Below are 16323 nucleotides of genomic sequence, written 5' to 3' on the forward strand. Positions count from 1 at the left end.
ATAACAAAAATCATCGCTTAATTCAAGGCCTTAACTTTTATTTACAAAGAATTTAAAAGGTAATATTCACAAGTTGTTCAGTTAAACTAAAAAATAACTGATTTACATAGAATTCAGTTTCATTTCTAGACACAATAGAGTTGCACTGAAAAATGCCATATAGAGTTGGACCCTTCGATACTGATTCAAAAATACCTGTATTACAATTTAGCATTAGCTGTAGTTGCAGCCTCAGCTGCAAGAAATACAAATACTGGAAGTGCAAAACACTATGTATCAGTAAAGACTGAGTAAAAGGTTGTAATAGGAAAGTTTCATTATTTGACATTCTTTCTGCGAGTGCTCCTATCAGTAGGATTCAACAATAAGGCTAGGCCTCTAGCTGGTTGAATGATAAAATGTTTAACTTTTATAAATTTAAAATGTCATCTGTATTTAAATGCCTGTAATGATATCTGACAGTTTTTCCACAACATGGTTCATGGTAAAAACACAGCTGGAAGTGTATATTGTACATTTCTCTCCACAAGGCCCTTCTCCTTCTGATTTTACACATAATACTAAAGACGTTTCACTATAACAACTTCTCCATTTTATCATTGGTATGTTACAACTGGTATGGAGTCTTCAATCCTATTTATACTTAAGAACATGATTAGAATAAAACATCTGAGTAAAAATTACTCCAGTGTTTTGTGACCTGTGTCCGACTGCTCTAATACCTCGTCCAGCTCCTTGACAAAGTGTCTGAGGGCATCTAGGCAGCGCTGTTTGATCTCCAACAGGTTCTCATCCAGTGGAGCCTGCAGCAGATTATCCAAACTGGGCGCCTTGGCCACCAACATCTTCACCACCGTGCGAAATGTCTCACAGTCCTGCCTGTAATGCTGCACACAGAACAATCACATCATGGATGTTAATATTCATGAGTATAAAGTGTAGAAAAGCAAACCCAACCTTTATGGATTATGGTCTGTCCTCAAGGCACTCAGAACATTTACAAGTCATTCAGGGTTGTTTAAATATTCACTTTGTATTAAATGAAATCCATAAGTTTATGAATCAGCAATTTAATTTTAAAGTCCCATTCAGCAAAAATTGAACTGAGCTCATAAACAAGTGAGCAGCTCCATCTGACAGCTCTTTGAATTCTACAGACCGACTTCCGACGCCTAACTGCAAACTTAATGAACCCGTTCTGGTAAATTGGTGTATTCTATGAAACAGGTGTGTGAATGTGTGTAAGCGAGCCTATTCAAGTGCATGTCCGCCCATAACAAAAGGAACATGAGGTGTCAGAGTATGTTAGTGGTGCTGTAGCATTCTTTCACACCACATTGTAACAATCTCTCACATCCCTCTCGGATTTTACTGCTGAACCAAAACGGCTGTTAAGTTCTTTATTAGAGTCCCAGGTGCAAGCTCACAACATCTTTATCACCTGGGGAGAAAAGGCTAAATGTGGGGCCCTACACTGACGCTGCAGAGAGTTTTAGGGCTACACTACCCTGTCAAGGAGCAACCTGGGACAACAAGGTTGAGTTAATACGGCCCAGATCACCGCTCCCCTCAAATTAGTCACTGGGGCAGACAGAATGCTTTCTTATGGCTTCAAAACAACCACTCTGCTGTAAGAAATCAAATCCAATTACTACTAAATATTAGATAATGCCTACATACAAACAGGCAATTGTGTAAAGCCATAATTGACATATTTACCTCCAAAAACATTTTTGGCTGGGCTGCAGGAGATCACTTGGTCAGATGGAGGTCACTCTCTGTGTCAGTTTTACTCAAGTGTTAGGAGATATGAGCTACTTTTTCAAAGTAGTGGCTTAATCAAACTGTTTATCTTCCTCAGGGGTACTGTGTATCTGTGTCATTTTCATCTGCATAGTCATCTTAAGAATGTGGGCTGCGCCGCCCTTTGTTGTGGAACAAAAAAATTTGTTGACAGTATCTCATCTAACATTAATTCTCTGTTAAATGCAATAAAACATAAGCTTTGGTAATTTTGACAGGAAAAATGTTGCCTGTCAACTTAAATCAGTGTCCAGTCTTGAGCAGAATGTGAGGTTAACCGGTGAAAAGGCCATATTCCAGGGTTCTGTCAGCTATGGGCAAATTTAAAACCACAAGTGCTGTTTCTTTGCCTAGATACACATTACATAATGTGTATCTAGGCTAAGTCATGATCATGTATCCATCAATTTGAGTAGTGATCACAAGAACTCTTGTAAATTAATTCTATCACAATCTCGTGACTTAACTGTACTTGATGAAAATTTCTTGAGGGTTGAGCAAAATAAGTGTCTGCAATATGGTCATACACCATGACTGTCATTACTAAGTGAGAAGGGGAAAAAAGCCAGTGTAGGACTGTGAGTCTATAATATTTCAAGAAACCAAGAAATATGTCACAGTCAGTATCAAGATGGTCTTTTCCATCAAAACCTAGGAGGGAGCTCAGCTGGGTGGGGCTTTGAACACACAGAAAAGGTCAAAGAAACAAAAATACTATGACATTCAGTTTGAAACAAGAAGGATAGAAACAATTCTCCACATGACAACTACACAAAAGAAAGGTCCCATGCTTAAAAAGCATAAGGCTGAGAGGTTACAGAGAATACCTGTTGGGGAGGGGGAAAAAACCCAGATGCACATTTTTTTGTTCAAGTCAGACTGGGGCCAGAGTAGGCTAAATCAGGTTATGTGAAATTATAAAATTACACACATAAAGTCTGGTGGGAGAAAATGAAGGGTCTCTATTTTGTGCACTACCTGATAATTAGAATGGTGTTTAAAAGAACTACTATGCCTCCAGCTCCTATGACTTCAGTTCTTCTTTATCACTTTTTTCATTCCACTTTTCTCTCTCTCCCCTTGATAATTCCCCTGCTGAACTAGCTACAGCATGCTCAAATATTTTATTCTCACTTATCTATTCATTCCTGCATCCCTAACCCACATTCTGCACTACACTACATGAGTTTAGAACATTGTTTGTGCCAGGTACCAGGAACAATGTATCATATGCCATTGTAGGATAGAATAACTATTATGACTATGAATATTAATGCAATGCAGGTTATATTACTGCTGTATCACAGCATGCATTGTAAATACACACACGGGAAAGGCAAGTCTAGAAAATTTCGACAGAAATATCCTAGACTGTGGGAGATGTTTGGACCTAGGCTGATGCTTTAATGTCTGCAGATCATGTCAAGCGAATTCGTGGCCCCACATAATGATAGTCCTCACCGCCAACCACAAGGAAGTGAGAGACTCACGACACGTGTGGCCAGCTGAGCTCAGGGTCAACTTCATTCCACAAAACAGGTTTCCTTCACTGTCCGCATACAGTATTAGCTTCCCTGTCTCAGGCTATTCTGGATCTCATTTACTATATAATATGAATTTAATAATATACAACCATGATTTCAGGTGGATTTCTACACCAATATGTCTTAAGTGCAGATTTCTCCTTTGTTAAACATTTTCACTAAGTGAGCATTATTTGGGAGGAGCAAAAATTGGTTCCAGGTTTGAAGATGTGAGAGGAAACATGGGCTAAATGAGACACAAACATGTGGTGTGTGTCCCACAAAACCAGTGCCCCTCTAATCACTTAGGGTTGATTATGTTTGCCATCTTTCAAAACAAAACCTTCCTAAGCTTTTCCCAAGCTACAGCCTTTGTTGACAGTGATTACATTTTCACTTCATTATGTCCAATATACAGTTTTACACAACTGAGAGTTTCAAAATAGGATGAGGAAAGGGCTGAAAAATGGCCTTATAATGAACTACAAACTCATATTAAGAGATTTCCCTAGATGATATTGGAGCTTAGAAGACTGTGAGCTATCATGACTATGCATGTAAATTTGTTTGAGATGAAGAGCATCACTCCGCATTTACTACCATACCAAACAATTGCAGTGACTTCAAACAGCCTACTATTTTTGTAAAAACTGCTCCCATGTTACTTGAACAAACAGGAAGGGTGCTTTTGACCTGAGCAGTGCTCTTTGTGCTGTGAGAAAAGGTTGCAGTAAGTTTCCTCCCTGGAGTGGGAGCTATGAGCTGATCTTTAAGCCTGATACTAAGGGGCCACACAGGACGGGCTGGAGCCCCAAGAGAAACAGCAACACTAGGGGCCTTAAGGAGTTGCCTTAAAAAGTGGGCTTCTGCCCAAATCGGATGTTTGTGGAGGTCCAAATTGTGAACATACTGATGGGAGTGTGCGCCTGGATACCGTGTGGGGGCTGGGAAGTTAAGGGTTTGAGTGAGATTATGCATAAGGCACTCACATAGACATTTAGTGAGGCTCTGTTCAAATGAGCACTGATGCAGGCAGGGGTCCTGCATAATAAGGGAAGTAGGGTAATGACTTGAGGGCTGGTACACATTAGGGGATATTAAAAGAGCCATTTTAATCACTCAAGCTGCAAACCGGACCTCTCGATGGTGGGGCCAATAGTTGAAATGGATATGTTTCATTTGCACTGATTGAGATGATGAACGGACTTCTCTGAAAATCACTCCCAGGCACTTAGCTATGTTTTGAATGGATATTTTCTGAGTTCCTGTTGTTGGAGCTGCTATTTTACATGCTCTTGATTTGTTCTGTGGTCACTCCAAAGTGTGATTAATTGCTCCACTCGGCATCTGTTGCATTAGAAAAAAAGAAAATTAGCTATCATGAAGGTTTACAGAATGACAAGCTTGTCATTACGCCCGTAATGAAATGATTTAGCATTTTGAAAAATGTTATGACAAGCAGTGTCACATGTAGAGATGTTTACTGTGTCAATGAATTTGTTTGAGGTTTCTGATTTCCTTTATATCCCCGAAACACCCACAGAAAGTATGCATTACATGCTCTTGGCTGAAAAACAATGAGCTTTGTGACAAATCCATTTTGAACTGAACTAGACCCTGCTAACAGGGTTGTACACACATTATTAAGACTTTGCTGAAAAATGAGAAATTAGGAAGGACAAAACATTTTTAAAAAGGAATGTTTTTGTGCATGTGACAGGCTTGTTTTACACTAACTGCTGTGGATTGAAGTAGTTCCTTCAAACATGTTTAAGGAGAAGCTCAGCTCTGCCCACTACTTGATCTGTTCAGTTTGGAAATCCACAGCAGTGATGGATCAGTATGTGTTTAACTGAGCCTGGGGCAGATGTTACAGTAAAGACACTGTAGAGGTTTCTGCCTCTCACCGCATCTCTGTAGAAGAAATTCGAAATGGCAGGGTAAGCATGTGTCTATTATGCCAGGAGACGTACCACACTGTGGGTGGGCCACCTGCATCCTGCAGGGCAATTCCTGCCCTGCTTTAACGGGAATAGATAAGTGGCACTGTAGTGGAGAGCGATGAAGGGGAGGGAAGAAGTGTAACTCCAAATAGCAGGCCACAAGAGGAGTCACAACCTGAAGTGCTCAGGACTGTTCTGCTGACTCATACTCCTTCTCTACACCAACATGTGTTTCTAAAGTACAATACTCTCAGCACTTCTTAAAGTTAGTGTAAAAGGGTTTTCTGACCCATGACCCCCCTCAATATCAGGGTCACATATGTAACAAGGAGCAGTCACCAAATTATGTAAACCCAATAAGAGTCTCAGTCCTCTGACGCTACAGTGTCCCAGATGCAGTGTACAAAATTGACTTTTTTAAAAATAGAAATAGATGTGATTGAAGAAAATGGCACCTGAATATAAAAGTTTATCGAGGAAACACCACAATCTCACCACACTAGCAGATCTTCTTACTTTTTTTGAGAAAAGAAGACTTTATAATTCCACATAAAGCAAAAAAGAGTTAAGTTGGGTCATTTCATGGATAAAATCTTACTACCTTCTCAATTTCCAGAGCCTTAGCCTTAATGGCCTCCAACCGGCGAGTCTTTAAGTCTTCCGCTGGTGTCGGCTTTGGCTCCATGCTGGCAGCCACCACCTCCTCCGACTCCACTACAGATGCAGGAGTTTTTTCCTGGCGGGTCAAAGGTTAAGGGTTAGACTTGAGGTCACAAGGTTTAGAAACTGGTTCTGATTTCAAAGTGTTTCAAATTGAGACAAGCCTGCTCTCTTGTGGGTGTTGAGTTCTTGTTTTCACACACGTCTTATTATGCATGCCACATGTCAACAGTAAACAGAAATGGAAGTACAAAATACAGTACATCTCAAAGATTAAAGGATCCTTACAGCCAAAGATCAAAGTAGAGACCCAGTGACACATATACATCAGTCAGCTACACTTGCAATTAAATTAAACATACCCTAAACGTCCATGAAGTCGCAGATCAGTTTTTTGTTATTTTGGTCTTTACAATAACATATTGGTGGTTACAAATAATGTACTATATATTTTACTTTATATGTTAAAAGTGCATTATCACTGCCTAGTGACACAGTGGTGAACATTGTTTCAAAACTCTTTTAAATAAGACACTCTGAGATACTCTAAGACAAGAGGAGGGACAGTTATTGCAATAATATTAAATGTGAACAGTGTGGCAACTTCATGTTTGTGTTCTTTTTATTCAGTATTTATAGTATGTATTGTTATTCTATTCTAGCTGGTGCATTCTTTAGTTTGTCCAGGTGGGTTGTGATTCATCTTAGAATACACTAAGATGTAATGAATACTTCATTGTTAAATGTCCATGTCAAACCACAAGAAATCAGAGACTATAATGAACGTGAACAGAATGCCCTTTGTTTGGGCCATAACAATTAGGTGACAGACATTTGTCCTGCTGAGGAGTAAATTTGCAAAGGAAATGTAAAGACAGTAATTTTATGTAATTGCAGTATATTAGTGCAAGTGATATTCCATCACATCTCTGCACAGCTCACATTACTTAAGATTTTTTCCAGCTCTTTCATTAGGTGCAAAAATACATTAAGTTAGATGGTACTCGTATTTTATTTTATATGTATTTTACCTATGGAATATTGATCTTGTGAGAGTAATACTGGCTCTTTTACCTTTGAAGATCCTGAGCTGTGCGGAGACCCATCCATAGAGTTACTGGGAGTGTGGCTCACTGACACATTGGACTTATCTACAGAGGAAATATTAAGACAGATGGAAATGGAAAGAAAAATGAACAAACAAATACACATTTCTGACAAAGGGGAGAGAGCTACAAAAAGAAGGCAACCTTAAGAATACACGAGGGTAACCATGGCATTCTTTTATTTTATTTTGCACAGTACGAAAATATACCCCGGGGGAGCATCCTGGTAGGTCAGTGGTCTGGGACAACTGCCATGTTAACTGCAGCATCTCCATTTCAAATCTGGATATGGACCTTAGTTGTATTTTATTACCTCTCTCTACATGTGTCCCTTAGCTCTCTGCAATGTGCTGTCTAATGATGGCAAAATTCCATAATGTGATATAAAAATTTTAAAAATACAGCAGGGAGCAATTACTTTCTACTGTGATACATTAAATAATCAGTCACTTATCATTGTGAACAATCGTGACGCCAAGGCATTATGAGGCAGCTGAAAAGTATAAATCATTGTTTCTTTTAATACTCCCTTGTTGGAGCCTCCCACATAATAGTGGTCGAGGAGTTCAGCTGTGCCTAAATTGAAATATTGTCCCTTTTTGCTGGCTCCAATGTGTCTAGAACAAAACAAATATGGTCAAGTTATTTGTTTTTATTGAGGTAGTTATTAGAGTGAGCCAAGGTAAAACATCCTAATTGAAGTCCCTCAGCGGGACTGTGGAGTATACACACAAACAACAGTGTTAGGGCTGGGGCCTGCTCAAGACAAACTATTTAATATGACATTGTGTCAAGAGATAAAAGCGTTTGTAGCTATTTTGAATGGTCACACTTGGCCTGCCATCACACAGAGGAGACTGATGCAATAATTGTTCAAATAAGGATACCAGTGCACACTTTTAGACGGTCTAACCTCGAAGGTATTCATGGCGTCAACCTCATTTGTACACAGGAATAGTCACTGAGATAGTTATGAGCAGGATGGTTCTTGTTCTGCTGTATTAAATGGATGCGTTTCTCAGATTGTGTTTCAATTACAAAAATGGCCAAACGCAATTTTTATTTTGGCTTTATATATCACCATCAAACTGCATTGTCACATGCACACTGATACCTCAGTGGACTAATCTGCTTAAACTTCCCAGGGCTGTGGCCGTGCTCTGGAGATGAACTGGAACAACTTTTACCTCCATGAAATTTCCTGGACATTAGTTCTTAGGAGATTAAGAACCTTTGGTGCACCTTAGGTGGGATTCCACATTGTAGGAGTCTGTTTTCATAGCTGGAGTCCAGTCCACCAAGGACCAAAAGGCCCTCCCCTGCACTCTGCACCAAGCCCTCCAGATGGTGGTGTATGTGGTAGGAGCCCAAATGTCACTTGCCACTAACAGGCATCATCAAACAAGATTTGTGAAAAGACATTGTACAGGTCCTCTTCGTGCCTGCACAAAGCCTGGTATACATATCCTATCACCAAACCCTATTTTTGTGTTCTTTGCTCTGCTGCCCTAATTAGTATCCCAGATGGAAGTGGAGGTGGGAGGTGCAACTGTTTCCTCACTGTTTTATTGCATCTTCAAAGAGTGGTACGACATAGAGCTGAGCTTTCAGCACATTAATATGTTTATGAATCTTAGAAATCAAAGCACAGCAGAAATTTCTGTCCACACTTCTTTCCCTCAGACTAATAATATTGCTTATGTCAGATCACTTTGAAACAGGCTTTTGTAAAATCCACAAATTTCATTAGCTCAGCATTGTTAATTAAAGTTCTGAAGCCTGTTAAAAAAAAAACTCACAAAAGCAAGCATGTAAAATAACTGAAGACAATGTGATTCTGTGGAGTCATAGTTAAGCCAGTGCATGAACTGCTTTCTCACTGAACAAAAGTTCAGGTTCTGAATCCAAAGCCAAACCACCCCAATAAACCATGGTTCCCAGCCTCTAAAAATGTGTGTGTGTTAGTGTAATTAAGATCTTAACATGTTTCAGCATACCCGACCCCTCACACTGCACCTCTGAAAACAGATGCTTCACCTGGAATGGCTTAATTCCTTTACACATTATAATTAAACATATGTTTCTGTAAAATGGGGAAATTATCTTTCTTCTCACCCGGACAAGCACTGTATTAGTTAAGGTAAAGTCACAACTCTACTGGCTACTAGCACTCCCAATATCTTGCTCCTTCAGGTTTTGTATGCTGTGGCCAATCACACAGTGTCAGGTAATTCAGAGTGGTGCTTTGTTACTGGATGTCATACTATCCACTGGGGCAGCAGGTCAAACAGCAAGGTCTATTACTGCTAGTTCTGCGCAACAGATTTGAAAGCAAAGGTGGAGTAATATTGCTATTGCTATATACTGCTAACTCTTTTTGGCTAGACTGTCAGCTCTGTTAGGACTTCCTTTCAGTCCTTTCAGCCGATCACAATGCAAGGTTGTAACTGCGACTTAATACTTACGCTTTTGCTGGGTCTGTTGGTAGGTGTGGCTTTTGTCCCTGTCAGGGGAGAAACTCCTATTGCTGGTGTTTGACCCTGAGCGCCCACGTGGCTGAATTTCCCTTCTCAGGGGGGAGCGGTCCCGCATGATTACAACAGGCTGAGAGTTCCTGTAGTCATCATGGTCCTCTCTACAGAAATAAGCAACAATCAGGAGTTTAGGAGGCCAATGAATCCTCCCAAAACAAAAAAAAGGGTTCTGTGCAGCAAACAAATCAGAAATAATTGTAATAAGTCTACAGAGACCTTTGGCATTAATTCTTCTGAGGAAGCTTCTCCTGAGTCATAAGCTTTCCTAATGAGTAAGAGTAAGAAGACTTTAGGCTTGTGACAGGTTGCTGATGAACATACAGTCTCCAATTATGAAAAGCCTACACACTGGAAACTAATTTCTATCAGTACAATTTAAGAGTTGTATATAATTAGTGTGTCTGCAAATAAATTAATACAATAGCCTCTGGTCAATGCTCTTTGTAGACTAAGACTGTGTTTTGTTTATTGTATGGTATAAAACCATATAGATGTGAGGGGACTGACTTGGCTTTTCTGTCCACCACAGACCTATGAGGAGGGCCTGATCCTCGACCTCTGTTACGGAAATAGGGACCAGGTCTGCCATTGTGCCTGAAACACAAAAAAAAATACAGACTCAAAAATACAGATAAATCAATGGCTGGCATTGCTGCTCAGCATCCTGGCAACAATGGCTTGGAAAACAAAGGTCCAGGCAAAATATGATAAACAAGAGTATGTTGAGTGCAAATTCAAAATGCATAATTTTCATTACTGGTTTAAGAAGCAAAAGTGTTGGGTATTTGTCCATGTGTGCCTGCAAATGGGTAATGGAAAGAGAATAAATAGAAGGCAAAGCCACAAAGACTTAAATTCAGACTCAGCAGGGCGCTGTGGCACACTGATCAATTTGTGGAAAGGAGGCAATCTTCCACTTTGGCACAAGAAACAGCTGGCTGACAGTTGGACCAATTTTGGTCTTCTTTCGCTACTATCTGTCTTCAATTGTAGGCATGGCTATGATTAAACTAAATACGGAGCTGAAGTTATAACACACTCTCACAAAATCTGTCATTCAATATATAATGACCAATTTCTGAGGATCCATCTAAAATACAAATAGTGAAATGACTGTTCACTGCACCATTTTTATGATTTTCAAGACTCGAAGAAGAGCCTGTGTCTGAACAACCTTTAGGTCTAGAGGTATAAATGACCCAAAGGCACCTGGTTGTCATGACCTCTGCCTGAACTCGAGCCACATCTCAAACAAAGAGCAGGTCTAACAAGGCCTCAAACTTTTACGACTCATGGTGTGTTTGAAGTAGCCAAGACTCAGCCTGCCATTTGCCAAACTGAAATGCCATCAATGCAGTACAAAACTAACATCAAAAGGCTGTGATACAAAAAGTTGTGAACCTAGAAGCTAAATGATGCTTTATTAAGACAAACTTTCCCAGAAGTTACACACAGTTTAAGAGTTATGCCTTATTGCAGGAGCAGAGATTGTCCATAGGAAGTATTATCTTGATACAGACAGTCATCCTACTAATAAATGAAAAGATCAGTGCAATAATTTGCTGAGTCATAATCCCTAAAAATAACTGTGTCCCAAGAGATAAAACAAACTAATTATAAGAAGTAGTACTATTTGCATCTTCATTCCCTTTGCTGTCTTTGATAACTACACAAAGCAAAAAGTAGCCTAGCTTCAATTAACTGGATGGATTTATAAAGACACTGTACAAAAACAAGAAAAAGTTTCAATTTAACACAGTAGCTTGTGACTGTTTATTAAAAGAGTGACTAATAACTTTGATCTTTACGTCAGGCAGTTAACTCGTTTCATGATCTGTGGGCAAAACCTCCACAAGTATGCAAGAAAAGTGATTCAAGTGTGTGTTACCAAGACTAAACTTTATGATGCTGATGCACTGTTTGTCTTTATCCCACACCTCTTAAGTCTGATTTATAGTTGTGTGGTAAGGGCTTATGGTATAGCTACAGAGCCTGTGTGAGTAGCTGCTGAAGCTATGCCATCACTCCCCATTAACGTGTGCCCTGCTTGGGCTTGCAGAGGCTGGACTTTCTGTCTTGAACAAGGACTGAAACAGTTGGTTTATATTTGCCCCCTCATCTTCATAGCCAGTGTAGCACCTTGTGCAAGAATGAATTGATGGACAGATAGACTTCCTGCTTTGTTGTCTGAGAGATAGGATGAAGGGAAGGCAATCAGCTGCCTCTTGACAGGAGAGGCTGAGGCATAAACTTTTTTTAAACCTTTGTTAAGGTCAAAACTTGTGAAACTTGAGCCTGAAAAGCTGTCACTCAATGTCACTTCCATGTACACTGCCAACAGCCAAAGCATTATGCATTATGAAAAATCTAAATAGTTAGTCCAACAGGATTAGCATATAAAAAGCAAAATCAGATGATGATTAAATGCAGCATTACACAGTGTCACAAACACTTCATCAATTAAGTGTGATCGCCACCTCAGAACGCCCACCAACGCATGTGCAAAATTATTCACAGGTGGCAAAATAAAAAACTGTGTATATTTGACAGTGTGTTTAAGAGTAATAGTTTCACAAGAATCCAGGAATTACAGCTCCTATGGTATAATACAGTATACAAGCCTGAATTTGCAATTGAGGCAGGTAAAATTAAGGTAATTTCGAGCATTGCATATATATATATTTGTATGTATATGCGCTGCTCAGAATATCTGAGATGTGTGTGGGTGTTTGACTGAAGAGGGAGTGGTCCAGCTGTTTTTCCTCTCAGGGTGGGGTAGAGGTTGGGGGTGGCGTTGTTTGGCTGAGTGAGTAGACACTAGTGCCCTTTGTCCCTCTCTCTAGCCTGGTATGACTCCTGGAAAAAGGGGGCCTGGGCCCGTAAACTGTTGGTATGTTGAAGAGGCCAGGGCGAGAGTGTCTGTTGATGTAGGAGTTATAGCTGCTGGACTTAGCTGCTTTGTGTGGGGCTAAGCTCTTAAACTTACCTTATAAGCCCTGTGGTCACAGATAATTGAGATATGCCTCCTAAATCTATTTTCCAAAGCAGTGCTCCTCTACCAAGGCATTTGCCCAAAGCAACAACTTATAATGATAGATGTTATATTCATATATTCTCTAGGGTGGAATATAAGGGTAAAGAATTTGCAATTTAAAGTGATTTTATGCTTGTGGTGGTTTAAGTGTGGTTAACCCATTTTTTTCCAATGATATTACATGGACAGAAGGAGACATAGCATGAGGGTCAACTAATCTATCAAGCTCATAATATTCACTTTTAAAAACACAGAACTCTGCCCCCACCTACAGGTCAATTTTATGCATTACACACAAAACTCAGTGAAGCAATTGACAATTAAGATGACAGACAAACAAATGATTTATTAATAAATCAAGAACATTTAAAACAGAAGAATCAATGTGAATTACCTTGACCCTATTTGATGTCTCAAATCATCTCTGCCATAACACTGTTGAGAGTATGGGCCCTCCTGAAAACCAAATCACAACAATGGAAATGTTGATGGCCTACAGTTTTGTTAATAACACTATTAGATACTACAGACAGGCTTTGAAGAACCTAATTAAACTAATGCAATTTGCTATTCTGTTGTTAAATTTCTGACATACTTAGGTTAGAGTCACACACATTGGTATGTCATTTCTTTATGTTTCTATTTCAGCTAAAAATGATCAGCCTAGTCATCAGTTAAACAGACACATTGATCTGACTATAGTGCTATGATTTTTTTTTTACATTCATTTTCAAACCTGTGACAACACAGAATTTACTTTAGAAACCATGCATACGGAGCTTTTCTTACATTTCGTGGGGGTGAGGAATTTCTGCGAAAATTGCCAAAATTGGAGTTTTCATCAAAGTATCGACGATCACTGGGTGGGTAACTGCCTTCACCGTGACATTCTCTTGAATCCTGGTAATTGCGAGGACTGCCATACCACTGGTCATCATGAAAGCCTCTGTCGTAGTTCAACCCCGGCCTCTTTTCAACAATATTGACGACCCGATGAACTTTCACCTGAGAGGACAAAATATCCCATTTAACATTTCAGTCTGTAAGCCTAAAAAATGGTTACCCAGTACAAGAGTGAATCTGTATAGGAATAACTCGTAAAGTAATAGTGAATACAATGCATCTTCACTTACCTCTCTTGTATCCATTGATGGGAAATACTCTTCATACGCCTCTCTAATCGATTTTCGATTATGTCGATACGCCACTGCAAAAAAACAAATTTTCTATTCAAACATTTGATATGAACTGGAAGAGGAATGAATAGATACAAAGGCCAGGCTTTTAAAACAATACTGTGATGCATGGGTGCAGCATCTTCATCCCTGGTCAGCAAAGGAATAGGCTTTCTACTCACTCCCTTTAGCTGAGCCAGAAAAAAACTGAGCTGCCAGTGTGTCTTTCAGTGGAGGAATGCCTACACAAAGTGTCAGGTCTTCCTTCCACCCTGGTGAATTCTGACAAGCTAGAGATTCGAGCCAAAATTTCAAAGTTTCAACCATGACACTTGCACACTTTCTCTAACAACAGGGCAATGAGGACTGTAGCAGGGGTGTAGGTACCCTTCCGAAGAACACTGAGATGTTGACACAGGATAGTAGGTGGGAGCTGTTGCCCAGACATCTCTCTAGCTGTCTTTTAGGCTTACACAGCCAACCCACAAAATTCACTTTAGGACAAAGAATAATTTCAGGTAGGGACTACAACAGATGACTAACAGTCTCCTTCACTCACGCATTGGCAACATCCTCCTCTTACTCCTGCTTGGGCAAATGTATCACTCACTGGTCTGTCAGAGGCCTTATCTTCCCAATTTCAAACTGGAATGAGTCCCAGTAAGAAGGTGCAAGAACTTCTCCTTAACTATAAAAGTCATTCTGAAAAATAAGTGTGTGTAAGTGAAAAAGAGTGCACATTTGGGATTGTATTTTATCACTGAGATAATTATTTATGTCATCATCTTAAGTCCCCATAGCACACTGATTGGTCAAGCTTCCAGCTGTCCAGCTCTAGTGATTCTCAATGGATGTTTTCCAGACTAAAATCCCTTTGTAAAAACTGGTCTCCTGAGATTTGGGCTGGCAACCTGCTGTAATGACTGGGAAAATCTGCAGGAGGTTTGCAGAGAGAGATGATAATGAATCCATCCTCCCCGACATCATCACACTGTAAAATGTGCACAGGGCAAAACACTACAATGTTGTAAAGACTTATACTGATTTGCGGAGCATGTGAGATCAGAATTTCAGCACTGAAGGTTGTTAGGACGCCACTTTGGACTCTGAGAAACCGCGATGGACATTTTTCGACATTTTACAGAGTAAACGACGAGAATCGAGAAAATAATCAGAGGATTAATGATAACAATTATTGTTAATTCCAGTCCTAATTATTATAGTTGCATGCAACATGCAGTTAGTTTCACTTACTGTTGAAAGAATAATCCTGGTTCCCTGTCTGGTTTTCTCAAGATGTCTCAGTTGGGAGCGATGAGCCTACATGAAGGAAAAGGGAACCGATTTGTTTACCTGACTCGACATTGGCGTATTTACCCCAGAATAATTTGGACACATACCCAAACACATAGAAAAAAGACTCTTGCAACACTAACACACAGGATCTCTGACCTCAGTTTCAACAACGTTCCTGTACCATCCATATAACACTGTTACTCCACTTCCCTTCTTACTACTGGACATACCGATAGTGTCCAAGTATCTAACTGGTGCTGAGAATGTGAACAGTCAGTATATATGACAATAATGTGACTCCACATAATTGAGCCATTGCTGTCAAATGGCGATATATGTTTGCGTTTTGCTTATATGTATACTGTTAGGATGACGATGGGGCGAAAGAGCTGCATTGGAGCAGTTGATTAGCAAACCTGATTACTTAGCAGGAAGCAGGAAGTCGTAAGAAACTCACTCACCAGATAATGATGTAATGACTCCTGGCTGCAAAGTGCGTTTTACATATTTCTCCTTTATAAAACTACTTAAAACCAAGTTACGTGAGTTTTCTCTTCCTGTAAATAACAGATAAAATCAAAACAAACCTTGCTACATCCTGTCTGTTCTTCTTCACCTGAAAGCGTGCTTGCAGAGAGCAGTGTGCCGCCGCCCCCTGGTGGCGACTGGAGGAAATGTCCAAACTTTTTTTGTTTGTTTGTTTGTTTTTTGCTGGGCAATAGTATTCAGATCTTTCACTAAAGTAGTTTTAGTAGTAGTACTTTAATGTAAAAATCCTACATACCAGGTAAAAGAACATGCGTATTGGCCAAAAAATGCAATGGAAAGCAAATTTTTAGGGAGCTGGATGGCCCCTGTAAGTGTTAAATTGTTCTATGATTCTTTTAGCATTAACAGGCAAACATAATTTTAATGTTGTAGCTGGTGAGTGTAGAGCTAATTCTAACCACTTTATGTACTGTTGAGAAATCTAATCAACAGTAATGTATTGTTTTCTAAACTTACAACTTGTCTATGTAAGACCTTAATGTTTCCCGTTAGCAGTCATATAAATGAAGTAAAAACAAAATCGCAATATGTGCCACTGAAATCTTGTGGACTAGAGGTATAAAGTAATTTGCTAGAACTGAACATCTGGCGATTAATATTTATTATGTCTCGCGAGTGTTTATTTCAGTGCAGATTTATAAATAGTAGTCGTGTTCGTGTGTACTTGCCCATTCATCATTAAAGCCTGTCTACACGCTGT

The 16323-nt window shown here is 39.6% G+C and overlaps 1 protein-coding gene across 4 annotated transcripts; it reads right to left on the bottom strand.

The window, feature by feature from the left end:
• Window positions 1-21: 21 nt before the first annotated feature.
• LOC108888548 (periphilin-1) lies at window positions 22-15727 on the bottom strand. Of its 4 annotated transcripts, none has more exons than XM_018684590.2 (10): window positions 15662-15727; window positions 15033-15098; window positions 13737-13810; window positions 13393-13608; window positions 12998-13059; window positions 10077-10163; window positions 9501-9670; window positions 7004-7080; window positions 5871-6005; window positions 22-887 (listed from the first exon to the last, which is right to left on the bottom strand). In XM_018684590.2, coding segments are annotated over exons 2-10 (1029 nt in total). In that variant the 5' UTR covers window positions 15034-15098; window positions 15662-15727; the 3' UTR covers window positions 22-680. The 4 variants fall into 4 exon arrangements, with proteins under 4 accessions (XP_018540106.1, XP_018540109.1, XP_018540105.1 ...); XM_018684593.2 differs by having other exon boundaries at window positions 10101-10163; window positions 15536-15683; XM_018684589.2 differs by having other exon boundaries at window positions 15536-15683.
• Between the last annotated feature and the right edge of the window lie 596 nt (window positions 15728-16323).

This window comes from Lates calcarifer, linkage group LG10 (genome assembly GCF_001640805.2).
Source record: "Lates calcarifer isolate ASB-BC8 linkage group LG10, TLL_Latcal_v3, whole genome shotgun sequence".
NCBI classification, from domain to species: Eukaryota; Metazoa; Chordata; class Actinopteri; family Centropomidae; genus Lates; species Lates calcarifer.